At 38.2% G+C, this 26,045-nt stretch overlaps 1 protein-coding gene and 1 non-coding gene across 7 annotated transcripts in view; one reads left to right on the plus strand and one right to left on the minus strand.

Annotated features, from left to right (window-relative positions):
- Nucleotides 1-26,045, plus strand: part of RBPJ (recombination signal binding protein for immunoglobulin kappa J region) — a 237,907-nt gene that overhangs the window by 146,480 nt on the left and 65,382 nt on the right. For 2 of the 6 annotated variants that reach the window (XM_040237977.1, XM_040237976.1), the window contains exon 2: nucleotides 19,211-19,393. The exons of the other annotated variants lie outside the window; for them this stretch is intronic. In XM_040237977.1, coding sequence (XP_040093911.1) covers nucleotides 19,377-19,393 — 17 coding nt within the window. In that variant the 5' untranslated portion in view covers nucleotides 19,211-19,376. The remainder of the gene's footprint in view (nucleotides 1-19,210; nucleotides 19,394-26,045) is intronic. 6 annotated transcript variants of the gene reach the window in all.
- On the minus strand, nucleotides 12,188-12,294 carry LOC120862315. The gene has a single exon (XR_005720743.1). It is a non-coding gene; the product is annotated as a U6 spliceosomal RNA (small nuclear RNA).

Here is a 26,045-nt window from a genome sequence, read left to right on the forward strand (position 1 = left end):
GTTAGCCCTTCTGCCATTTATCTGTTTAGTGTGCTTAAATTATTAGTGTTATCTCCAATGCTACTTTTGTTGCACGAATTATCTTAAGTCCCTCACCTGTTTTCTTCGGGCTCAGGTCATTAAACTAGGTAATTTGTGATATGTTGAAACAGATCAATGAGGGTACCATTGTCAACCCTTCACATTGTGGAACCTCCTTATTCCCTCAGGCTGGGACTGTCTAACATAAACAGACTGAGCCCTAGTGATATAGTCAAAGTTTCTAAGTGCCAGCTATATCCTGGTGTAATATTTATTGAGATAAGGACTTTAGAAGAGAAAGAATGCTGGAAATAGGATAAGGAGTGTAAGGAAGAGGTTGCAACAAGATAAAGTGTTTTTGGAAGGTCTCTGAGATAGGGACACTTGTGCAAAAGACCTGAAGGATAAGGTGACAATGTGAGGCATGTTTGTGGCAGAGTATTTGAGGAAGAAGGAACAGCAGATGTAAAGACCCTGAGGCAAAGTGTACCAGGATTAGATATGGTGTATGAAATGAAGACAGGAGTCAAAGCTAACCTCATGTTCTGGTTTGAGCAATGGTATTAATTACAGGTTCCATCATTTGATACAGGAAACAGGTTTTAGCTGTGAAATTGGGAGATGATGACATATGCACAGGAATAATTTGCTTGTGTGGTTTCTGGATTTTGCATGGTGATGGATTAAAAAATGTCAGGCAGGCAGAAAACATGATTTTGAATAACTTTCACTCTAAATTGATGATCCAGGTTCAGTTTAGTTCAGTCACTCAGTCGTGTCCGACTCTTTGGGACCCCATGAATCGCAGCACGCCAGGCCTCCCTGTCACCAACTCCCGGAGTTCACTCAGACTCACGTCCATTGAGTCAGTGATGCCATCCAGCCATCTCATCCTCGGTCGTCCCCTTCTCCTCCTGCCCCCAATCCCTCCCAGCATCAGAGTCTTTTCCAATGAGTCAACTCTTCGCATGAGGTAGCCAAAGTACTAGAATTTCAGCTTTAGCATCATTCCTTCCAAAGAAATCCCAGGGCTGATCTCCTTCAGAATGGATTGGTTGGATCTCCTTGCAGTCCAAGGGACTCTCCAAGAGTCTTCTCCAACACCACAGTTCAAAAGCATGAATTCTTCGGCGCTCAGCCTTCTTCACAGTCCAACTCTTACATCCATAAATGACCACTGTAAAACCATAGCCTTGACTAGACAGACGGACCTTTGTTGGCAAAGTAATGTCTCTGCTTTTGAATATGCTATCTAGGTTGGTCATCACTTTCCTTCCAAGGAGTAAGTGTCTTTTAATTTCATGGCTGCAATCACCATCTGCAGTGATTTGGGAGCCCCCCAAAATAAAGTCTGACACTGTTTCCACTGTTTCCCCATCTATTTCCCATGAAGTGATGGGACCAGATGCCATGATCTTCGTTTTCTGAATGTTGAGTTTTAAGCCAACTTTTTCACTCTCCTCTCCTCTTTTCATCAAGAGGCTCTTTAGTTCCTCTTCACTTTCTGCCATAAGGGTGGTGTCATCTGCACATCTGAGGTTATTGATATTTCTCCCAGCAATCTTGATTCCAGCTTGTGCTTCTTCCAGCCCAGCATTTCTCATGATGTACTCTGCATATAAGTTATATAAGCAGGGTGACAATATACAGCCTTTACGTACTCCTTTTCCGATTCGGAACCAGTCTGTTGTTTCATGTCCAGTTCTAACTGTTGCTTCCTGACCTGCATATAGGTTTCTCAAGAGCAGGTTAGGTGGTGTGGTATTCCCATCTCTTTCAGAATTTTCCACAGTTTATTGTGATCCACACAATCAAAGGCTTTGGCATAGTCAATAAAGCAGAAATAGATGTTTTTCTGGAACTCTCTTCCTTTTTCCATGATCCAGCGGATGTTGGCAATTTGATCTCTGGTTCCTCTGCCAGGTAGCACAGTGGTAAAGAACCAGCCTGCCAGTGTAGGCAATTGCAGGAGATGTGGGTTCAGTCCTCGTGTCAAGAAGATCCCCTGGAGAAGGGAATGGCTACTCATTCCAATATCCTTGCCTGGAAAACTCCATAGACAAAGGAGCCTAGAGGGCTACAGTCCACAGGGTCGCAAAGAGTCAAGCAGGACAGAGTGTGCATGCACACATGGAAGATGAACTAATTTATTATATTTGCTCAAGTCAAAAGTAATAAAAGAAGGAAACTTTCCTGGAGTAAATGAAAATGTTTTACATATTAATTTTTGATTACTTAAATGATTACTTGAAATTTTCTTGCTTTATTCTATTAAAATGCATAATCTCTCTTCCCAACTCTGTTGATTTAAACAATAAATGTGGTAATGCTCTACAGATTACTGTGTAATCCCTGACATGAAAAACATAATAATGAGACTATATAGATAGAAACAGGGAAATAGGAAGGCATAACACTAAGACTAATAGAAAAAAGAAACACATTTTTGACCACTGTGATGTTGTGATCTATAAATCTGGTCATCAGATGACCAGAATTTATTTCACTTACATGTTTGGTCTTGTCCACAGTTCCTAACTCAGAGCTCCTAAAACCTATTGAATTTCCTAAATAGTGAGAGTGATAAAAAAGTGTCTTTTGTTATGTTAATGAGGTAACTTTTGGACCTTTCCCCATTCCTTGCCCTTTGCATCTCTTCCAATTTGAGTAATATCCTTTATTATAAATCAGTAATGTAGTAAGATTGTAGTAACTCTACACATGGACATCACCCACATGGTCAATACTGAAATCAGATTGATTATATACTTTGCAGCCAAAGATGGAGAAGCTCTATACAGTCAGCAAAAACAAGACTGGGAGCTGACAGATCATGAACTCCTTATTGCCAAATTCAGACTTAAATTGAAGAACGTAGGGAAAACCACTAGACCATTCAGGTATGACCTAAGTCAAATCCCTTATGATTATACAGTGAAAGTGAGAAATAGATTCGAGGGATTAGATCTGATAGAGTCCCTGAAGACTATGGACAGAGGTTCGTGACATTGTACAGGAGGCAGGGATCAAGACCATCCCCAAGAAAAAGAAATGCAAAAGGCGAAAATGGTTGTCTAAGGAGGCCTTACAGATAGCTGTGAAAAGAAAAAAGCGAAAGGCAAAGGAAAACAGGAAACATATACCCATTTGAATGCAGAGTTCCAAGAATAGCAGGGAGAGATAAGAAAGCCTTCCTCAGTGATCAGTGCAAAGAAATAGAGGAAAACAATAGAATGGGAAAGACTAGAGATCTCTTCAAGAAAATTAGAGACACCAAGGGAACATTTCGTGCAAAGATGGGCTCAGTAAAGGACAGAAATGGTATGGACCTAACAGAAGCAGAAAATAAAAGAGGTGGCAGGAATACACAGAAGAACTGTACAAAAAAGATCTTCATGACCCAGATAACCATGATGGTATGATCACTCACCTAGAGCCAGACATCCTGGAGTGCAAAGTGGGCCTTAGGAAGCATCACTACAAACAAAGCTAGTGAAGGTGATGAAATTCCAGTTGAGCTATTTCAAATCCTAAAAGATGATGCTATGAAAGTGCTGCACTCAATATGCCAGCAAATTTGGAAAACTCAGGACAGCAGCAGCAGCAGCAGGACTGGGAAAGGTCAGTTTTCATTCCAGTCTCAAAGAAAGGCAATGCCAAAGAATGCTCAAACTACCGCACGGTGGCACTCATCTCACACTCTAGCAAGGTAATGCTCAAAATTCTCCAAGCCGGGCTTCAACAGTACAGGAACTGTGAACTTCCAGATGTTCAAGCTGGATTTAGGAAAGGCAGAGTAAACAGAGATCAAATTGTCAACATCCGTTGGATCATCAAAAAAGCAAGAGAGTTCCAGAAAAACATCTATTTCTGCTTTATTGACTATTCCAAAGCCTTGTGTGGATCACAACAAACTGTGGGAAATTCTGAAAGAGATGGGAATACCAGACCATCTGACCTGCCTCTTGAGGAATCTCTATGCAGGTCAGGAAGCAACAGTTAGAACTGGACATGGAACAACAGACTGGTTCCAAATCGGAAAAGGAGTATGTCAAGGCTGTATTTTGTCACCCTGCTTATTTAACTTATATGCAGAGTACATCATGAGAAACACTGGGCTGCAAGAAGCACAAGCTGGAATCAAGATTGCTGGGAGAAATATCAATAACCTCAGATATGCAGATGACACCACCCTTATGGCAGAAAGTGAAGAGGAACTAAAAAGCCTCTTGATGAAAGTAAAAGAGGAGAGTGAAAAAGTTGGCCTAAAGCTCAACATTCAGAAAACGAAGATCATGGCATCTGGTCCCATTGCTTCATGGCAAATGGATGGGGAAACAGTGACAGAATTTATTTTTTTGAGCTCCAGAATTCAGATGGTGACTGTAGCCATGAAATTAAAAAAAGATGCTTACACCTTGGAAGAAAAGATATGACCAGCCTAAACAGCATATTAAAAAGCAGAGACATTACTTTGCCAACAAAGGTCCATCTAGTCCAAGCTATGGTTTTTCCAGTAGTTATGTACGGATGTGAGAGTTGGACCTTAAAGCTGAGAGCTGAAGAACTGATGCTTTTGAACTGTGGTGTTGGAGAAGTCTCTTGATAGTCCCTTGGACTGCAAGGAGTTCCAACCAGTCCATCCTAAAGGAAATCAGTCCTGAATATTCATTGGAAGGACTGATGCTGAAGCTGAAACTCCAGTACTTTGGCCACCTGATATGAAGAACTGACTCATTGGAAAAGACCCTGACGCTGGGGAAGATTGAAGGCGGGAGAAGAAGGGAACGACAGAGGATGAGATGGTTGGATGGCATCACCGACTCAATGGACATGAGTTTGAGTAAGCTCTGGTAGTTGATGATGAGCAGGGAGGCCTGGCATGGTGGAGTCCATGGGGTTGCAAGAGTCGGACATGACTGAGTAAACTGAGCTGAGCTGAATGTAGTAAGTGTGAGCCACTCTAGCAAATTAGTTATCCAGGGAGGACATGCTGCAGTCCATGGGGTCGCAAAGAGTTGGACATGACTGAGCGACTGAACTGAACTGAAGGAGGGGGTCATGGGAACCTCTGATCTGTATAGCTGATTGGTCAGAAACACAGATAATAACCTGGTCTTGAGGCTGGCTTCTGAAACGTAAGGTGGAGGTCATTGGAACCTCTGAAACCAGAGTTTGATCCAGTATTCTTGTCTTAAAAATCCCATGCATGGAGGAGTCTGGTGGGCTACAGTGCGTGGAGTTGCAAAGAATCAGACATGACTGAGCAACTAACACTTTCACTTTCTTTTCACATTGTATTAGGTATTATAAGGAATCTAGAGATGAGGATGTGCATAGGTTTTATGCAAATCTCAGTAGGTAGTGTCAGAATTGAGTTGAATTGTAGGACACTTTTCTGGTGATCAGGGCATTGTTTGTTGGTGTGGGAATTATTTATCAGAACCTAAACCTATATTTAGTCACTGAACTTGGGTCTCCAGGATCTCTTGAGTAATTTTTTCCAAGAATGCTTTGTTTCAATAAATAATAAATTCTGGGCAACTGTGTATGAAAATATATATTTTATATGACCTGTTTTCTAGGCAAACTATATCTTTCTATGTGAGCTTTTTGTTTTGATGCTGTATTTATAGCTTTGGAAATACATGTAAGCTGAATAGCCTTAGATTATTCAGTAGAATCATTCTTCATAGGATCATCTCTAGTTGTTAAGAAATGAAGTACACTAAGAGCTGTGTTGAGGTATGTGTGTTTCTCTTGTCTACATTGATCTTTGTTTAAAGATCAATAACAAATCATCAAAGTAGCATTAATCATTTCTGCTGCATTTTACTCTAATGGAACAGTTTTAACACACATTATTTTCTCTGTAACATTGGAGTTTACCTCACAAAAAACTATCCGTGGCATTTTAGTCAGTCCATGTACTAAAGGTTCATAAGGAATGTTATGTCTAATGCACACTGGAGTTGCTGCCAAACTTGCCTGGTGGCTCAGACAGTAAAGAATCTGCCTGCATTGCCAGAGACCCAGGTTCAATCCCTGGTCAGGTAGAGAAAGGAGAGACAAGGAGATGGCAACCCACTCCAGTATTCTTGCCTGGAGAATTCCATGGACAGAGGTGCCTGGCGGGCTGCAGTCCTTGGGGTTTTAAACAGTAGGATGTGACAGTGACTGACACTTTCACTTTGTACCCGCAGATTCTGCATCTGAAAGGTCAGTCGTGATTCGAAACCATTTTGTGGGAAGAAATTCCAAAAGTTCCTAAAAAGCAAAATTTGAATTTGCCACTTGCTGGCAGAGCTTTTTATATAGTATTTATGAATATTTGCATTGTATTTCATTGGAAAAAGGGGGCTTCCCTGGAAGCTGAGATGGTAAAGAGTCTGCCTGCAATGTAGGAGACCCGGGTTCCATACCTGGGTCGGGAAGATCCCCTGGAGAAGGAAATGGCAACTCCAGTATTCTTGTCTTTAAAATCCCACGCAGTGAGGAGGCTGGTGGGCTACAGTGCGTGGAGTTGCAGCGTCAGACATGACTGAGCAACTGACACTTTCACTTTCTTTTCACATTTTATTAGGTATTATAAGGAATCTAGAGATGAGGATGTGCATAGGTTTTATGCAAATACTATGTTATTTTTTATATGGGACTTGGGCATCCGCAGATTTTGGTATCTCAGGGGGTCCTGGAACCAATCACCTGCAAATACTGAGGGATGACTATGTAGCTTGACAAAACTTGAGATTTGCAAATTTGTGCAATGAAAGGAGTAAACTTCTGGGCAAAAAAAGAGTTGAGACAGACTTGTGAAATTCCCTGAAACTCTGATCTTGGATAATAACTAAAAATAATAGTAATCCTAATAATAAAAAGATTAGCATTTGTACCTTTTTTTACTGTCAGTCTTTGGAATCTCAAACGTTAGGCTCAGCCTTTTCTAGTTGTAGGTCGTGGAAGGGCATTGCTTCTAAGAGGCTATCTTCATTAAAATAAAAAATCTAATTTTATAATTTTATGTGTAGCATTCTTCATTAATCCATTGTTTTATTACTAGAAGGTTTTCTTTTTTTTTTTTTGCTTCATTTGCACAGGCAGCTTTGGCAGATAGGTTGACCCAAACTGAAAGAAGAACGTTACTGAAGCCAGTAAACCAACTACTTATAAGAAAGAAAAGTACTTTTGTAGATTTTCAGGGCTTTTTCCTTAAAATATTCATCTATTACTAAGCTTTTATGTTTGTTTGTAAAAAGCTTTCCTCAGTTGGCTTAAAACATTTAATATGCTAGGAAAAACAGTGTATGAAGCATCATGAATTCCTTTTACACCAACATCATTCCAAACTGTTAGTAGTTGCCTAAGAAGTAATTCACAGCAAAGAAACATACATTGTAGCAGAACAGACTTATTTTGATATAATTTGTTAAATGTGTAGGTTGAGAGGCAGGTGAATTCAGTTGATCCTTGAACAACTTGGGGGTTAGTGGTGCCAGACCCCTGTGCAGTGGAGAATCCCCACGAAACTTTGCGTTTCAGCTCTCTGTACCCATAGTTGCTCATCCTCAGATTCATCCAGCCATGGATTGTGTGGTACTATAGTGCATGTTTATTGGAGGAAAAAAAAAAATCCCTGTATAACTGGACCCGCACAGTTCAAACCGTGTTGTTCAAGGATCAACTGGAGTAGTTTTGGAGTCAGGAAGATCTAGGTTTGAACTCTAGCTATACCTTTTAAACATCATTTTCTTGCAAGTTACTTGACTTCTTTAAACCTCAATTTCTGTTTCTGTAAAGTGGAACTAATTTATTGTACCTGCCCATGGAAGTTTGGTTGTAAATAAAGGAGATGAGACCTGACAGTCTTTTTTACACACCATATTTACTGATAGTAGGTATTGCTCTTATTGGCAGTTGTCATTTATAATTCATAATACTATTTGGAGCAAAGCATAGCATATCCCACTACCAAGGAATAATTTCAGCAAGTTTAACATTTCTCAAATGATTTTTAGATCCTTATCAATTTTATTTAATATTAAATACAAGAAGGCAGGATTTTGTTCATACTGTCAAATGTGGGTCACAAGGAAAATAGACACAAAATATATGATAAATGAGATTTGTGTGGTTCATTTTTTGGATAAAGTTTTACATAGGAAACTGGTAAAATAATCAGAACATGCAGAGGCTGTAATTGTATTTAGGCTTATGTGATGTAAAGGGGATACAAACAGATTTTTTCCCTTTAGTTGCAGAGGAGATGAACTTCTTTTCTGCTTAAGTGCCACTAAAAAGTTCTATACTACTTTTGCCAGTGACTTGTAGTGGTTTTTGAGATTATAATCTCTCTTTCAACTCAAAGCTTTCAGTTAACCAAGTAAGTTGAAATGGAAATTTATAAGACTTCTTCTCATTGATCTTTCTTATTTGATTTGAAATTGCTTATTGACAATGTTATTCTGAAATTAACATCATGTCTGTGAGCTAGTACCTAGTATCATGCACGGAACTATGTTCAAATTCTGTTCTTTTCTTGAAGAAAAGGAGTCATTTCTCCTGTTACAGGTGATATCTTTGAATAACTTAAGTTTATAAAAGATGAGTCAAGAGAATTCAGTCTTTGTGCCTTAGTGGGGAATCCAGCTATGCTCATAGCTAATATAAAGTACAGCATGGTGACTCCTATAATAGAGACGTTTTGCAAGTACATAAAAATAAGGAATGATTACTTAGGACTGGGGATTTCATCAATGGCTTTGTGAAGGATTTCTTACTTTTATTATTTTTAAACCTTTTTTTCCCCCCTCCTTGCTATGCCATTTGGCTTGGGATCTTAGTTTGGGATTTAGTTCCCTGACCAGGACTTGAACCTAAGCCCTCAAACAGTGAAAGTGCCAAGTCCTAAACACTGGACTGCCAGGGAATTCCCTTAAACTTTCAAATTATGCTAGAGAAAGATGAGTTCTGGGAATCTGGAGGCAGGATATTTTGTTCAGGAATACCTAGGATACTGTCTGTTCTCTGACCCTCCCTGTCAGGACACGTGGTTCTTGTAGGAGACAGATTAATTTAAAAACTGCAAGTGCCCAATGTTTGTAAAGATTCCTTTAAATGGAAGAAAACAGAATCAATAGAAGGGTAAGACTAGTGGCTGAGTGAAAATGTGGCTGTCTAGTCAGCTCTGCTAGACTGGGCCTGAGAAGTGTGTCATTGGCAACCGTGAATGTCTTTAGGGAGCCTGGGCCACTGTAGATCTTTGCCAAGTTAGGCTGCTTGTGCTTCTGTTCTATGTAGCCACTGCCACTCAGTTAAATTTTGTCTCTTTGGGTAAATAGAGTAGGAACTAGATTAGGCCAGGTAGATCAGGAATGAGAGAGATTATCTGTGTATCTCTTTGTGCCTGTTTGTAACCCATTTGGAATGTTACACAATTAATATGAGAATATATTCTTATGTCATTATTATGATAATTTAGAAGGCTTTAGTTCTGCTTCCTTCCCCAGAGGTAACCAGTTTTAAAATTTTGAGATATATTCTTCCAATTTTCCATGTATCTAAATGCATATAAAAGTATATGAATGTAGTTTGGGTTTTCTTCAGGGCAGGTGGGCTCATATTACTGTATTTATATAGTATAATGTTTACTTTAAAAAGTTAATGATTCTTGAGTTCTTAGTGTACATTTAGAATTACTTTTCTTGGGAATTCCCTGGTGGTCCAGTGGTTAGGATTTGGTGGGCCTGGGCATCCCTGATCGGGGAACTAAGATTCTGCAAGCCATGTAGTGTAGCAAAAAAAAAAAAGGAATTTTCCTGGCACAATTTACAAAAATAGAATGAGAAATAGATTTTTGATAAAGGGAAAGTTTCTTAAAATATAAGGAAGGTAATTTAGTATCCACTGTTAATGTATTTGCATGAGGTGTCTTCAGTTTTCTTAATTGTAGCAAAATGTATGTAAAATAAGACTTATTTTTTTAACCATTTTTAGCTGTACAGTTCAGTGGCATTAGGTGCATTCATATCGTTATGTAACTGTCACTACCATCCGTCTTCAGAACTTTCTCCACCTTCCTAAAATGAAACTCTGAACCCGTTAATTAACTCTGTTCCCCCTTACCTTGAGCGCTTGGTAGCTACCATTCTGCTTTCTGTCTCTGAAATTTGACTGCTCTAGGCACCTCATGTGAGTGGAGACATACAGTAGTCTCCTCTTGTGGCTTATTTGACTTAACACGAGGTCTTCAAGGTTCATCCATGTTGTGGCATGTGTCAGAATTTCCTGCCTTTTTGAGGTAGAATAGTGTTTAATTGTATGCATGTACTACCACATTTTAAAAACCCATCCATCTCCTGGTAGACATTTGGGTTGCATTTGTTTGAGCTGTTTGTTGGGTTTTGGTGGGAGGAATCTTGGGTTTTTGTTTGTTACTGAAAAGTGGGTACAGTAAAATTGAATTGATGAAAGTATGCAAAGCACTGCACTCCTATAGAGCCCCACTGTCTCTACACTGACCTACTGTCTGAAAATAGTGTTTGCTGCCACAGGGATCAGTTTACTTTTACAACTCAAATATATTGTGGCTGTTGGAAAAATGACTTAAAATGCTTATCCTACTAGTGGTAGACACCACAGTGGTCAAAGGTATAATATAATGTTAGACTGGACATGGATGACTTGAGGTTTTAAATATAATCATTGGATAATTGTGACGATTAGTAAAATGTACAAAATTATGTGCACTCTGAAGTGCCCAAAACAGAGATGGTGTCGTAATACATGTTCTAGTATTATATGATTGACTTAAGAACTGTTTGAAGAATTTAAACTATTAGATAGGTGAAAGAAAACAGCCCCTGCATCAGATGAAATAACTTGGTTGATAAATGTAACCTAAAATAGGGAGGAGTTACAACCTGTCCAGCCAGTCCATCCTAAAGGAGACCAGTCCTGGGTGTTCTTTGGAAGGACTGATGCTGAAGCTGAAACTCCAGTACTTTGGCCACCTCATGCGAAGAGTTGACTCATTGGAAAAGACTCTGATGCTGGGAGGGATTGGGGGCAGGAGGAGAAGGGGATGACAGAGGATGAGATGGCTGGATGGCATCACCGACTCCTTAGATGTGAGTTTGAGTGAACTCCAGGAGTTGGTGATGGACAGGGAGGCCTGGTGTGTTGCAGGTTATGGGGTCGTGGAGAGTCGGACTCGACTGAGCGACTGAACTGAACTGAGCTGAATTGTGAAAATGTCTAAAATCTTGATGCTTTGTGGCAGTAATTTTCTAATTGAAGTTAAAATGAGAGGTGAGAATATCACAGAACTATCAAGAATATCAAGTGTTTAACAGAGGTTCCTTTCTCTTCTTATACATTTCTCCCTAGAAAACACATACTTCCCAGATTCTCTGCAGTTCTTTTCTGTTTAGCAGAGTTGTAATTCTAGGCCTACAGCCTGAAAATGTGACTTCTATTAATACATTTCAACACAATTCCATCTCAGAAACATGTGTCACGTTTTAGAACTCTTTAATACATGATTTTCTTTCATGTTCCTTTCCTATTAAAATATATACCCAAACAGATTGCTGCACATCAAACTTTTGTAACATTTGGCATTAGAAAATGGAAGAGCGTGAAGAGAACACGAAATGTAGATGAAGCATGGTGATGGAAAATTAAAGCAATGGACGAAAAGAAGTCCTTAGGGACTTTCAAACTAGTTCTTTCTAGGATGGCTAAAGTTATAGGACCATTCTTTAGCTTTAATAACTCCTTTCAGCCTCATGAGCTACTGGAAGGTAGTTGGTAATTTAAATGAGATGCTTAGTGTCAAGTGGAAAGCACTTCATATATGTTGTCTGTTAAATTTCCTTCTAATCTGTAGGATTGAGACTGAGAAGAATTTTGGTGACTGGTGAGCATCAGATAATAGGCTCCTGTTCTTAGCTGAGATTGCCTTTATTATTTTAACCTCTGCTTGCTTGGACTGTCTCTCTTTAAGTTAGTCTCTATAAATAGAGATTTTCTTAAATATGTTTACCACATTATTGCTTATTTAACATTGACAGATATAGATGGTAAGAAGATGCATAATTAAAATGCTGATATTACTAGAACATTTGTTTAATAAATAATACATTTACCGCCATTTTTGGTTGTTTTTTTAAATATGGAGTGCTTCATGAATTTGCGTGTCATCCTTGTGCAGGGGCCATGCTAATCTTCTCTGTATCATTCCAGTTTTAGTATGTATGCTGCCAATGTGAACACCGTTTACCTCATTTTTAAAAAATTTGAACTGCAACCAAGAACTAAATAGACTAACCTGACTCATCACATCACCCTACTCTGCAGAAAGTTCTGATGAATTGTAGTAAATCTGAGAATGTCCAATTTATTATGTCCAAACTGAACTGCCAAAACCCTCTTCTTTTTTCCTAATGTATTTTGTCTCAGTTTTATTGAGATATACTTGACATATAGCTTATATGAGTTTACAGTATGCAGCATAATGATAACTTACAGCACTGAAAGTTTGGTAAACAGCCACAGTCTCATACAGATACAAAATTAAGAAATGAAACCCCCCTCATCTTCTCCTTAGGTTTTCTTCATGTCATGAAGTAACTCCGTTCTTTGGGTCACTTAGGCTAGAGGGAGTCACCATTGTCCTAGTCCTCTTTTTGCTTCATCTCCATGATCCAGAGTATCGTCAGGTGTGGTTGGTTTTGTCTTTAAAATATGTCCAGAGGTTCTGAAGCTTCTATCCTGTGTGAGGCTTTGTCATCTTTAATCTACATAGTCACCATAGCCTCTTAACTAGTTTCTTCTGCTTCTTCCCTTACGCCTTTTCTCTTTCTCTGCTCCGCAGCCAAGTTCATGCTGACCTTCCTCTCTTCAGATCTTCATCTTCTTTGACTCAGAATTTGGAGTAAAAAGCTCAAGACCTTCCTGATGTTCCCTACAACATATACATACACACCCCGACCCATACTCACACAAACTCCCATAACCTCTTGTCTCCTAATAACCTTCTCTTGAAACCTGTTTCTCAGCAAAACACTCCTGCTTTGGGGCCCTTGGACCTGATGTTTATTCCCTTTGCAGGAAATCTTCCTTTCATCACCTCCTTCAGATCTTTGCTCAAATATTACCTCATTGAGGGCTTATTTAAAATTGTATACCTCACCCCTGTCTCCCTTATCCTTTCCTTCCATTTCTGTCCATAGTGTTTACCACTATCTAACTCCATGGGGTCACGAAGAGTCCGGCACGACTGAGTGACTTCCCTTTCACTTTTCACTTTCATGCATTGGAGAAGGAAATGGCAGCCCACTCCAGTGTTCTTGTCTGGAGAATCCCAGGGACGGGGGAGCCTGGTGGGCTGCCGTCTATGGGGTCACACAGAGTCGGACGCGATTGAAGCGACTTAGCAGCAATAGCAGCAACGTTCTAATTATCAATACATTGTAAACTGCTGCCAAGGATTTTGGTCTTGATGTATACACAAAGATTCTCAGTACTTTAAAAAGGGGTGGCACATTGTAAATGTTAAAATATTTGTTGAATTAATGAATTTAACAAGAGAAAGGAAAATGCTTGAAGGCATGAATTAGAGCCACAGATTGGATCATCATTCACATAATTGGAATAAACATAAAAGTGTGAAAAATTTAAAACAAACATAAGTATTTCGTGAACATTAAATAAAAAATTTATAGGAAAATGTTTTGTTTTGACTTTAGAATTGTGGCATTAGTGGTAACTGATTATCAGATTGTGCCTTCAAAGTCAGTAATGTTTATGCTTTACTCTGATGGGCAGTGATCTAGGTACTTTCACATTTAAGCAGCATTTAAGCATTATTATTGCAATTTTATTGTTATTATCTACAGATAAGTTGTGATTGGTCAGAAATTACCCTTCCAGTGAGTTTCATCTATGTCTCTTCACTGCCAAGTCCAGAACTTGATCAGCACATTCTTTTATACTCATGACCACACAGTTTTTCAAGCCACCAAAATTTATATTTTATTTTAAACAAAAAGAGACCTAAGCAAGTAAACTGAAGGAGAAACAAAATGATATGGAGAAACTCAATTCACTCATAACCATTTTTGTAAGTATATACCTTAAAGAAAGTAGAGGTAAATTTGGTTCAGACTCTTGAGTGTTTCTTCCTTAGTTTCCTCTCATACCCTGGGAGGGAAAGAAACGTCTGTTGATGGCTGTATCTGCTTGTTTTGAGTAAGTGTCTAGTAGTTTTTATGAGCTGATTTACTGTATTACTACTTTTCCTTCCTAATGTCCTTTACTCAGCACTTGAACAATGTACCTTCCATCTCCCTGTTCATTTTCCCCACCCTCTTAGCTTAGACAGGTAACAACTTGCTAACACTCATCTGTTTGAAAAAGGATAGTTGTGTGTGTATGTATGCATGTGTGTGTTTATATTTAAATTATATTTGTCCATACTGTGCCATCTAGATTTCTAGCAAAAATTCAACCATATTCCAGTTGACCCCTGGGTGTTTGTCACTTTAAGAGCAGTAGCAGCAGGCACTTAGCTAGTTTTTAATGATGTTGCTGAAAATTAGGATATATATTTTGAGAAAAGTGCTTCCCCACTTGGGAATTCCTCAAAAGTAAAATTAGCTGAATATTGCATCTTCCAGAATTGCTAGATCTCAAATGTCTTTTAGTTAGTGGGTCTCATTGATCTTGAATTTAACCTCTTAGCTATAGGTACTTGAAGTCCCCTGGCCTCCAGTGTTTAATTGGAAAAGGAGTTACTATCAAGATGGGAATTGGAATAGTTTATCATTCTTGGAAAGATTCTTTGAAAGTTGCTCAAACCAGATTTAGCTTTAGAATTGAAACCTTTATTAGCACTGGCAAAAAGGAGCTTAGAACTTAAATCCCTAGAATACATGATTTTCATAGTTTAGATAATAGCAGTGGTTACTTTGCTGTCATTATTTAACAGGACTATTTCTAAGTACTTGATTGACAACTCATTTAAAATTAAAGTTCTGTAAAACACATTCCCCAAATTATGATATCTAATTAAAAACACATTGCATCATCAACTCAGTATTTAGAACTTTTCTTCTTAAAAATTTCTTATATATAATAGCCTGTGAGAATTTATGTAAAAACGTTAACTTAGCTCAGCATGTAGTATGTCATCTATTGTAGGCACTGAAAACGTTAAAAAGTTTTTTAACTTGTTGTCTCACCTATTTATTGTTGTCTCACCCTTTATTCTTTTCTGGTTAAGTGTCATGTGACGTTAAATTCTGTTTTGCCCACTACTACTGCAGTTTGTGGGTATGGAAGGCTGGGGCAGAGGTCCAGAGATCTGAAACACCATGGTGTGTTCTGAGAAGTGTACAGATGTCCAGTGTGGCTAGAACAAATGTTGTCTGGAGGACACCAGAAACTGGAGCAAGGAGGAGCTGTTGCATATGTCCAATTAAACCAAACCCAGCACCTTTTTTCCTTCATACCTCTTAATATTGTGTGCTTCCCTCAACAAAACTTGGTTTCTTTCTATTTTTTTTAATCTTCAGATTTTAATTCGATTTGGCTGTGTTGGCTCTTAGTTGTAGCTCATGGGCTTAGTTGTTCCTTGGCATATGGACTCTTGGTTCTCTGACCAGGGATTGAACCCATGTCCCCTGCATTGCAAGGTGGATTCTTAACCACTGGACCACCCAGGGAAGTCCCAAACTCAGGTTTCTCCTAAAATAAGCCTACCTAGGTGTATTTTAAAAGCTGGCAAGTTTCTGTAATACCTTTTGATGATCTTTTAAAAGTTTTCTGTTGAGATTTCTGGTAGTTTGAGAGTAATAAAATTTGGGATGCTGTAAAACAGTATGTGACAGATAAAGTCTTTGGAGTATTTTTTTAGCTTTTATTTTATATTGGAGTATAGTTGATCTACATTATTGTGCTAGTTTCAGATGGACAACAAAACGTTTTGGTTATACATACACAGTGCATGAGCTCCGTTGTGTTCGACTCTTTGGGACCCTATGGACAGTAGCTTGCAGGGCTCCTCTGTTCATGGGATTTTCCCAGTCAAGAATACTGGAGTGGGTTGCCATTTCCTTCTCCAGGGGATCTTACCAGCCCAGGGATGGAACTGGGTCTCCTGCATTACAGGCAGTTCTTTACCACTGAGCCATCGGGGAAGCCCCAGATACATATACATGTATCTGTTTTTCAGATTCTTTTGCCATTTAGGTTATTGCAGAGTATTGAATAGAGTTCCCTGTGCTATAAATAGGTCCTGTTTTCTGTATAGAAAAATTAACTGATATTTGACTGAATATCCTCAGCTAGTACATGATTTGCTCATCATGAGGCTAAGACTGGGAGCAATCCATGGGGAAACATGGCAGTGCAGCTTCTTAAGGGAAATAAATTTCATGCTTGTTTTTGTTTTGTCAACCAAAATTTATATTGATAACTACTACGATTTACAAGTCAGCTTTAAAAGATCTTTCGTGTGCATAAGTTCATGAACAACCTGGATCTCATTTGTAGGAATCAAATGAACTTTCTGACTTGAGTGATTAAATATGATTCTAATCCTTCTTAGTGGCTTTAGTCAATGTGCATATAGTCTCTTGCTAAATTATAGATTAAAAAAATCTATTTATATACACTGCCTACATTTTGGTTAAGATGCATTAAAAAATTAGATTATTGTTATATCAGCCAGGTTGAAGAATAAAGCTTCAGTGTTGGACTTGATTTCTTCTGATTGCTTCTGGGAGATAGATTAGCGTAGCAACATGAGTGTGGGTTTTAAAGTTGGACACATGGGAGAGAATATTAGACCAACCACTTTGAGTCTCTGATGCATTATGTTGAATAAATTAGTGCTCAGATCTCCAGGAGCCTCAGTCTGTAAAAGAGGCAACTAGTTAGTCTTAGATCAGGATGAAATAAAATACTATTAGGTTCCTAGCATGAGGCTTCTTAGGTGTTGCTACTGGTAAAGAACCTGCCTTCCACTGCAAGAGATAAAAGAGATGTGGGTTTGATCCCTGGGTTGGGAAGATTCCCCTGGAGGAGGGCATGGCAAACCCACTCCAGTATTCTTACCTGGAGAATCCCAGGACAGAGAAGCCTGGCAGGTCACAGTACATAGAGTGGCGCAGAGTGAGATGTAAATAAAGTAACTGAGCACATGAACACACATGTCCCTAGCTTAGTTCCTGGCATATTATCAACAGTGTTAGCCCCAGTACCACTTCTCTAATAATATTTACGACAATATTGTGTAGACGAAGTGTTGAAATTCCAGCTGGAGGGTCTAGACTTAAATCCTAGTTCTTTTCCCATACTGTGTGTTTTCTTGGGTCAGTCACTTGACCACAGACTGTCGGTTTTCTCCCCAAGAAAATGAGATTATGAAAGATGAGATAATGAGTAAACATTGGGCTTTTAGTCTTTATTATCTGATGTATTTAAAGCATGCCTTAGTTCTCAGTGATTCACATTATTCTTCCTGTGTAAGAGAGGAACTAACTGTACTTCAGGAACATTAACCTGATAGTTACATATAGGATATGTTTATTTGGACGGGCAGAGTGTAGGAAACAAGGTGGATTTCCTTCCAGGAGGTTGTAACATAGAGAGGCTTTGAAAGCTTTTAAGCTAGAGGAGGGAAATGATCAGTTTAAAAGGTGATTGTGGCTGCAGTGATTCAGTGGACCAGATCCCTTGTTTCTGTTGTTCATTATTATTTTCCCACCTGCCCTGGTAGAATTCTTTTCTGTATTCAGTTATGCCACTGTTAAGCTTTCCAAAGAGTTACCTGTATTTTGTAATCTGTATTCCCTACAACCTACAGTAAATCTAAATCTCAGGAATATGTAGTTTTTCTGACATTCATCTGTTGAATCTACTCTTTTAAGCAGGAAACAATTTCTGTTTTTCCTTAGCATGTGCTTTTTAGCATGTTCTTTTTAGCCGGGAAACTTTTGTCATCTCCCATTCCTTGTCTGTCAACCTTTACACAAGCTGTTCTACAAACCCAGAGTATAGCAAACCTCTCCCAGCTACTTTCTTTCCTTGGAAGCTCTTTTTATGGCTTGCTTTTATTAAAAGTTTCCTGGTCAGTCATCCTAAAGCAATGTTAATTGCTTTATGACATAAATGTTTGTATTACTTCTTTTACTTCTTTTGTGTAGCTTGAGTGTTCATTCTTCTTAAAACTATAGAGTGCCAAGCTTGAAGCAAAAGTAGAGTGAAATTTTAGTTTTAAAATACGGTACATAGACTTCTTACTGTATAATTTAAATAATGAAGTGTTTTTAATGTCTTCATGTGTAAGAAAGGTGGAGTGGGGTGAAGAGGAAGGAGGAATCAGGTAACCTGCCAGGGCAATCACAGAAGCACTAAAACCTGGTAGTTAGCCGTTGATCTATTCATTTATCTGCATGCTCTTCATAGAAGTAAACTTTAGAGAGAGGAACTTTTTGCACCTTAATGACTTCCATGGAATTAAAATGATTCAGTAATATTAGCATCAGGAAGGGGTGTTATTGAGGGCATTCCTGTTGTGTCTATTAACGAATTCCATTTTATGCAGGTGTGTTGTAATTTCCAGCTCTCCTTCTACATAGAATAGTTGGTCAGAGGAGAACCTGGCATCTACCAAGTGTTCCAGACCCGTCTTTTAGGTTATTTTAATTCCTTGAGAAGAAAACTGAAGAATCAGTTGGGGCAAAGAGATTTGTGGGCTTTGGATAGATCCCAGTAAAGCAAGCTAGTGGTAAAGAACCTACCTGCCAATGCAGGAAACGTAAGAGACGTGGGTTCAATCCCAGAGTCAGGAAGATCACCTGGGAAGGGCATGGCAGCCCACTCCAGTATTCCTGCCTGGAGAATCCCAAGGACAGGAGCCTGGTGGGCTGCAGTCCATAGGGTCGCAGAAAGTTGAACACAACTGAAGCGAAGGTATTCAGGCATGCAGGAAAGCAAGGGCTGTCACTGGCCACTAAACAAGGACTCTTCCTCATTCACATGAGGGTCATATTAAAAATGACAGTGTTATATAGCAGTAGCAGCAGCTGGCTTGCTTGTCTTAGTTGCGGCTTCAGTTAACACAGTGTACTAGTGGCTTAACATATCAACACTTAAGTCCTTTTTTTGTTTGTTTGTTTTTAAGTCATTGAAATTATGAAACTGTCATTCAGATGGAAGCATTATAGTTCTTCGGAAACATTTTGATCTCAAAAGGAAAGGAGAATGATACAGATATACTGGCTGAGGTGTTGTGAGGTGCATCGAAGTGTTCCAGCCTGTGGCTTACCTTAACATGTTCTTGAAGTACCATGGCGTGGATTAAAAGGTATGCTTTAGAAATCTTCCAGTGATCCCCCAAGATCATGGGTAGAACAAACACTAATGATTCTATATTTAATTAACATGTATTTTAAAATATTTTAATACTTAGATTGCAGATGTGGTTATGGATTTATGGCAAAAGTATTTTTTGTTTAGGAAAAAAACTATATATCCCAAGCTTGTTGAATGACTCCCCTCTCCCCCTCCTTTTGAGATACGGTTATAGGATACACTGGAGTAGACATTTTTTGCTAAATTTTAATAGTAATCGATTATAATTTCTTTCATGAAATAGTTTGGGGATTATTCATATGTTAGTCTGTAATTATCTTTATGGTTTACATCATAGGCTAGTTTCTCTGCAGTACTGTCATTTCATGGAAGCCTGAACAGGAAATAATTGGATACAGTTCTTCAGTTAGGGTATTAATTTGGCCAAACAGAATAATTTTTACATGGACCATTTATAGTTTGTGCTGTTTTTGTCTTTTACAAAAAATTTCTACTGAGGAAAATGAGTGATTCTTCATTAATAGTGTGATTGATTGTTCTCTCTTCACCACCATAAGCATACAGTTAATCTTTCATGTGCTTGAGGTATGTAGCCCCACTGTTACTTGTGGTTGCTAATAGTGGTAATTCTAGGCTTCATATTACCCTCTTGACCATCAAAATCTTTAAGGTTTTTCTGTTCATAACATTTTATTTGAGTGATGTAGTCAAAACCATTTCTTAATTATCTGAAACCTTGGAAACCTCCGAATTGTGCACTATGTGCTTGCTACTAAGTGTTTTCTTCAAGATGTGGAAGTGAATCAACCCAGGGAGAATGCTGAATTCATTTATGTAACATTAGGTTCAAAATTCTTTATCTTTTAGGTAATGAAGGAAAATATGTTGGGAAAATAGAGGTTTAAATCATGGATATATAAGTGTGATAGAAGTACAGTGGAACAGCCTGTAATTTTAATCATTTAGGCTACCTTATGTCGAGAACCTTTTTGATGTGTCAGCAGTTAAATTATCAGTGGAATTTAATTGTTAAATCTAAGACAAAACTACTTTTTATTAAATTCTAGCCTATAATGACAGTGAATCAAATTTCAAGGTGAAGTCAACTGTCAATTAATTCAACAGGTGTTTTATGTCCAATATGGCAGTATCTACTCCTTCAGAAAAGATCTTTTCTGACATAATGGGTTGGAGATGGTATTGATACGTTATCTATAAAATATATTTCTCTGTAATATTTGCCACTTCAGCCTAAAAAAGTCTCCTTTTATATCTCCTTTTAGATGCACTTGGGCATCTGTCTGTTTCTCTTTAACGCCACAGAGGATTCTTGATGCACAGCCAGAGCTGGGTACTCCTTTTCTTTTGGAAGAGCTTATACCTGAGTGGTTAAGAGCTGAGATTCTGCAGCCAGCCAACCTGGGTTTCAGATCTGGCACTACCTTGTTGTTTTGACAGGTTGTAAGAATGGCTTGGAAAAAAATATAAATTTATGTATTAAAAATACAATACCATAAGTAATACTTATATAATTTATATATTGCATTATGTGCATATACATACATATATATACCTTAACACACACCACTTATATAGATTATGTATGCATTTAGTGCGGGATTGAGCATGCGAGAACCCAGTGTTAGAGTAACAGTGGTGATGATTATTAAATGCTGTATCGGGAACTCCTTTGTGTGGGGGTGTAATGCTGTCACAGTTTCTTTTCCTAAATCTTATACCTTCGTGTATGGTCTTCCTGGAGTTAAATAAACAATCACTCTTTGACTAATGTTTTCAGTTCTTTGAGCTTTTTCTCGTCAGTGAAAGAAGGTGGCCACTAGATACTGGTAATTTATCTGTGGTTCTCTTATCCTGCTAGTTTGATTTGTGTGTTCTCTGAAGCTGTGTTTTTCAAATTTCAGGTTTCCACCTATTCATTAGTGGGTCAAGAACTCAATTTAGTGGGTTATGATCAGCATTAAGACATGCAATAGAAAAGAAAATCAGCGCAGTGAATGTAGAAAGGAGTATTTTGAAACAAACTTGTTTCATTTTTTTAAGCTGAAGTAAACAAGGTATGCACATTTATGTGTATGTTGATTGGATTGTTTTAGTTCCACTAAGTGTATGCTTCCCATAGTAATAGATGTCTCTCAGAAGTAGTATTAGTTTTATATTGTTTTGCCTTGCTGAGAAAAAGTGACCAGGATAGGTTCCAGTCTGTGGCTCCTAGTGATAGGCGAGTGAAGTTTAGTATAGGAGATTATCTGAGGAGTAGGAAGAAAAGGGAAACAGTAGCCATGCTCTAGAGGGCATTAACTCTGCCCGTTTTACCAAGTAATCTAGTATACTGTCCCTTGGCATGTATTCTGGTGTTAATCAACTCTTAAATCAATAGTTTTCAAACTGCCGATGGCAGCCCATTTTGCAATCAGTTTAAGTTGCTGTTCTTCTCGCCTCCCCCACCCCCCACCCCGACGAATTAGATTAAGCAGGAAAGAACAGAAAAGGAAATGTCATGAGTGTATCACATGATATAGTTGTGTGAAAACTCGTTTCAAGCGTACATATGTGTACTGTATTGCAGACCTAAGTTCTAGTAATGATCAACTGGGAAACAGTATGAAACTCCGTCTTACAAATCTGTATTGTCAAACTGATCTCAGCCAGAGAAGACTTCAGATATTTAAAACAGTATTATTAGCTCAGTAGTTTAATCTCTGACATTAGGGAACAGTTATCAAACTATGAAACTTCATATTTGTTTTTTATAGTATTATTTGTATGTGTGTACATGTGTTTTCTTGTTGCTTGCTTGCCCTGGTAAATATTTAAAGGCTCATTGTGTCAGTGATAGTGAAGTCTCTCAGTCATGTCTGACTCTTTGCAACCCTGTGGACTGTAGAGAGCCAGGCTTCTCTGTCCATGGGATTTTTTCCAGGCAAGAATACTAGAGTGGGTTGCCATTTCCTTCTCCAAAAGGCTCACAGATAAGAAATTTATAATATTTCTTAGTTGTGGAGGAGTTACTCTTTCTTTGAATTGATGAAAATGACCCATGCAATTTAAAAAGTTTGGAAAAACTGATGATACATACTAAAATCTACCCAGTTCATTCTCCTATTTCTTAGATCTTAGAACTTTTTCATATACCTCTTTGCCTTAGAAGGGAAATATAAAGGTTTAACACTGAAAAAAATTTTACCATAAATTAGATATATCACAAGTATTTAAGGTAGTTAAATGTTAGAGCTTCTGTTTTTGTGAAGATTTGATAATTTAAAAATTTTTATTTTTCTTGGATTAGTGCCTCTGCTATTCCAGTATCCGCATAACAGCACATATTTGCTTTATAGACTTATTAAAGATGATCACAGAGTTTCTGGTGAGTATTCTTTTTTAAAAATTAAGCCTCAGAGTAGGATAGTGTCAGCATATGTATGTTTTAAGATTGTGTTTGAAATACAGTTTCCTCCTCCCTAGAAAACAATAAGAGAATGAAGACTTCTGGTAAATTGTTTCATAACAATGGAATTTGTACATTAGTTTTCTACACTTGGGAGTTGAAAAACAGAGAAAATCTTTGCCAAAATAATAAGCCAAAAGATAATAAACACAATTCATTTTTCTCTGCAAGTTCTTAGAAATTGAGTCAAAACCATACATAGTAGCTGCTCTGAATTGGGTGAAATATAGTCCAGTTCATTTGCTCAGTCATGTCCAACTTTTTGTGACCCCAGAGACTGTAGCATGCCAGACTTCCTTGTCCATCACCAACTCCTGGAGCTTGCTCAAACTCATGTCCATCGAGTCGGTGATGCCATCCAACCATCTCATCCTCTGTCGTGCCCTTCTCCTGCCTTCAGTCTTTTTAAGCATCAGGGTCTTTTCAGATGAGTCAGTTCTTTGCATCAGGTGGCCAGAGTATTAGAGTTTCAGTCAACATCAGTCCTTCCAATGAATATTCAGGACTGATCTCCTTTAGGATGGACTGTTTGGATTTCCTTGCAGTCCAAGGGACTCTCAAGAGCCTTCTCCAACACCACAGTTCAAAAGCATCAATTCTTCAGCGCTCAGCTTTCTTTAAGGTCCAACTCTCACATCCATACATGACCACTGGAAAAACCATAGGTTTGAATAGATGGACCTTTGTTGGCAAAGTAATGTTTCTGCTTTTTAATATGCTGTCTAGGTTGGTCATAGCTTTTCTTCCAAGGAACAGGTGTCTTTTAATTTCATGGCTGCAGTCACCATCTGCAGTGATTTTGGAGCCCAAGAAAATAAAGTCTCTCACTGTTTCCATTGTTTCCCCATCTATTTGCCATGAAGTGATGAGACCGGATGCCATGATCTTCATTTTCTGAATGTTGAGCTTTAAGCCAACTTTTTCACTCTCCTCTTTCACTTTCATCAAGAGGCTCTTTAGTTCTTCTTCACTTTCTGCCATAAGAATGATGTCATCTGCATATCTGACGTTATTGATATTTCTCCTGTCAGTCTTGATTCCAGCTTGTGCTTCATCCAGCTGGGCATTTCTCATGATGTACTCTGCATAGAAGTTAAATAAGCAGGGTGACAATATACAGCCTTGACGTACTCCTTTCCCAATTAGAAACCTGTTGTTTCATGTACAGTTCTATCTTTTCTTTCCATGTACAGTTGAATCCTATTATTATTTCCCCAAGCACCCCACCCCCACCCCCAGTCCCCCACCCAACCTTGTCTTTTCTCAGACTTCCTACTTATATCAGTGGCATTACTTGGCTTTTCATCATCATATTAGTCATGTTTACTTCCATCATCATCACTTTTGGCCTCATGCTGCTTATCCTGTTGGGTGCAAGGTTTCATGCAAGGGGATACCCTTGTGGCATTTCTTTCTTTATAACTGTGTCCCTTTTACTTTATCATAACGCATGTGAGCAACTTATCTTTTTCTTTCAAAGCTTTGCCTCCTAAACTGTAGTTTAGAAAGAAACTCAACTACCTTCTAGTTATAGTTGTCCTAGAACTGAGAGCACTGACCAGAGGCAGCACCTCAACCACACATCTAGAATTAGAAGAAAACATATCGTAAACTACTATATCAATTATTAGATATGGCTCCATTATACTTTTGGTTACTAAAAACAGATCAGTCAAAAATACCCCCTAAGAATGAAGGTTAAGGTGCTTTGAAAATATTTTAAAAGTTGTGTTAGATTCTGAAGGTAACAAAGTTTAAAAAAAATAAATCTTTTAAGTAAATTATAGTATTTTTAGAATTAGGAACTTTCTGAAACTACTTTTTAATTTATTACTTAAAAAAATAATACTATTTTGCATTTCTGTGGGATCTGGGATATCTGTTAAGAATATTAGAACCCATCTTGAATATGAACCTACTTGAAAATGAGCATATGCTTTTGAACTGTCATAAAAATCAGCGAATCTCTTTCTTTTGAAAAAATACAATGGAATCAGTTGATGTTACACTGTTGAACTGTTAGCACATGTAGGTGAGTGATGAGCAGGGAAATGTGCATGAGTTTCCTTGGAAATGCCAGACTTGTCATTTCAGTGAGGAGTACAGCTTTCATAATGGAGACCATATCAACCGTGTAGCCAGTTTCCTAAACCTCAGAGTGAATGAGCTCTGTGAGGCTCTGGTAGCTGATGAAGAAGAACTGCAAATAAAATCATGGCGGCCGTAGTTGACCTCCACAAGTCTTCAGGTGTTGCTTTAACAATTACCGAGTGAACATAAAATCTTGAAAGATCATAACTGAAAATGTGCTAGTGGTCAGGAAGGACGACTGATTCCTTTTCCCCTCTGCCCTTTAATTATTTGTTATAAGGAATTCTGGGGATTCCTAGGGTGGGAGATAGGACACAACATTTTCAAAGCATTTACTTTGATTGAGTGCTTTTGTGTTTTATCATAGCAGTGAGTGAATGAAAGTGATCAAAACTGTACGTTGAAGTGGTGGTGATAGCAGCTAGATTAATTGTGCATGAAATTGAACTTATTAAAATTCCTTTATATTTGAAATTTCTGTGGAAAAAGTACTCTGAGTGAGAAACTCTAGACTCGGGGCAAGAATAGGGGAGAGGCAAGTAACAAGTATATAACACTTGGAACAGGCAGAATCCATTGAAAGCATTCACTTTTGAAATAAAAGCCCCTGCGTCCTCTGCCGGGAGCCAATTTCTAATCCTTCCCCTCCCCAATCCTCCACGTTACACAAATTTTTATTTTGTTGATTCCTATATCCTCAGCCCCAGGACAGTGACTAGTCATAGCAGGTACTCAGTAAATACTTATTGAATGAATGAACTTTTTGAGAACACTAGATTTTAAGATAACGTTTCTGTCCTGCAACAGCAGAATAGGTCGTTCTCTTATTTACCAACCTTAATTTATAAATAGAATGAGTAGATATATACAGAAATGCATTTTATTTTGAAATGATCTTGATTTGAATGGTTCTGTCATCCGTTACCTTTTGTGAGTTGAGGTTTGTAAGTCTAAAGGCTGAGAAAAGCTGAGTGCATAATAGCTAACACTTAGCAGGTATTGTACTTACAAAATGCCCCCTTAAAGTGTTTTATGGGTATTAGCTCAATCTTCACATGGCTTTCCAGGTTGTCATTTAACTTTCCTA

The sequence above is a fragment of the Oryx dammah genome, unplaced genomic scaffold (assembly GCF_014754425.2).
Source record: "Oryx dammah isolate SB20612 unplaced genomic scaffold, SCBI_Odam_1.1 HiC_scaffold_3, whole genome shotgun sequence".
Classification (NCBI taxonomy): Eukaryota; Metazoa; Chordata; class Mammalia; order Artiodactyla; family Bovidae; genus Oryx; species Oryx dammah.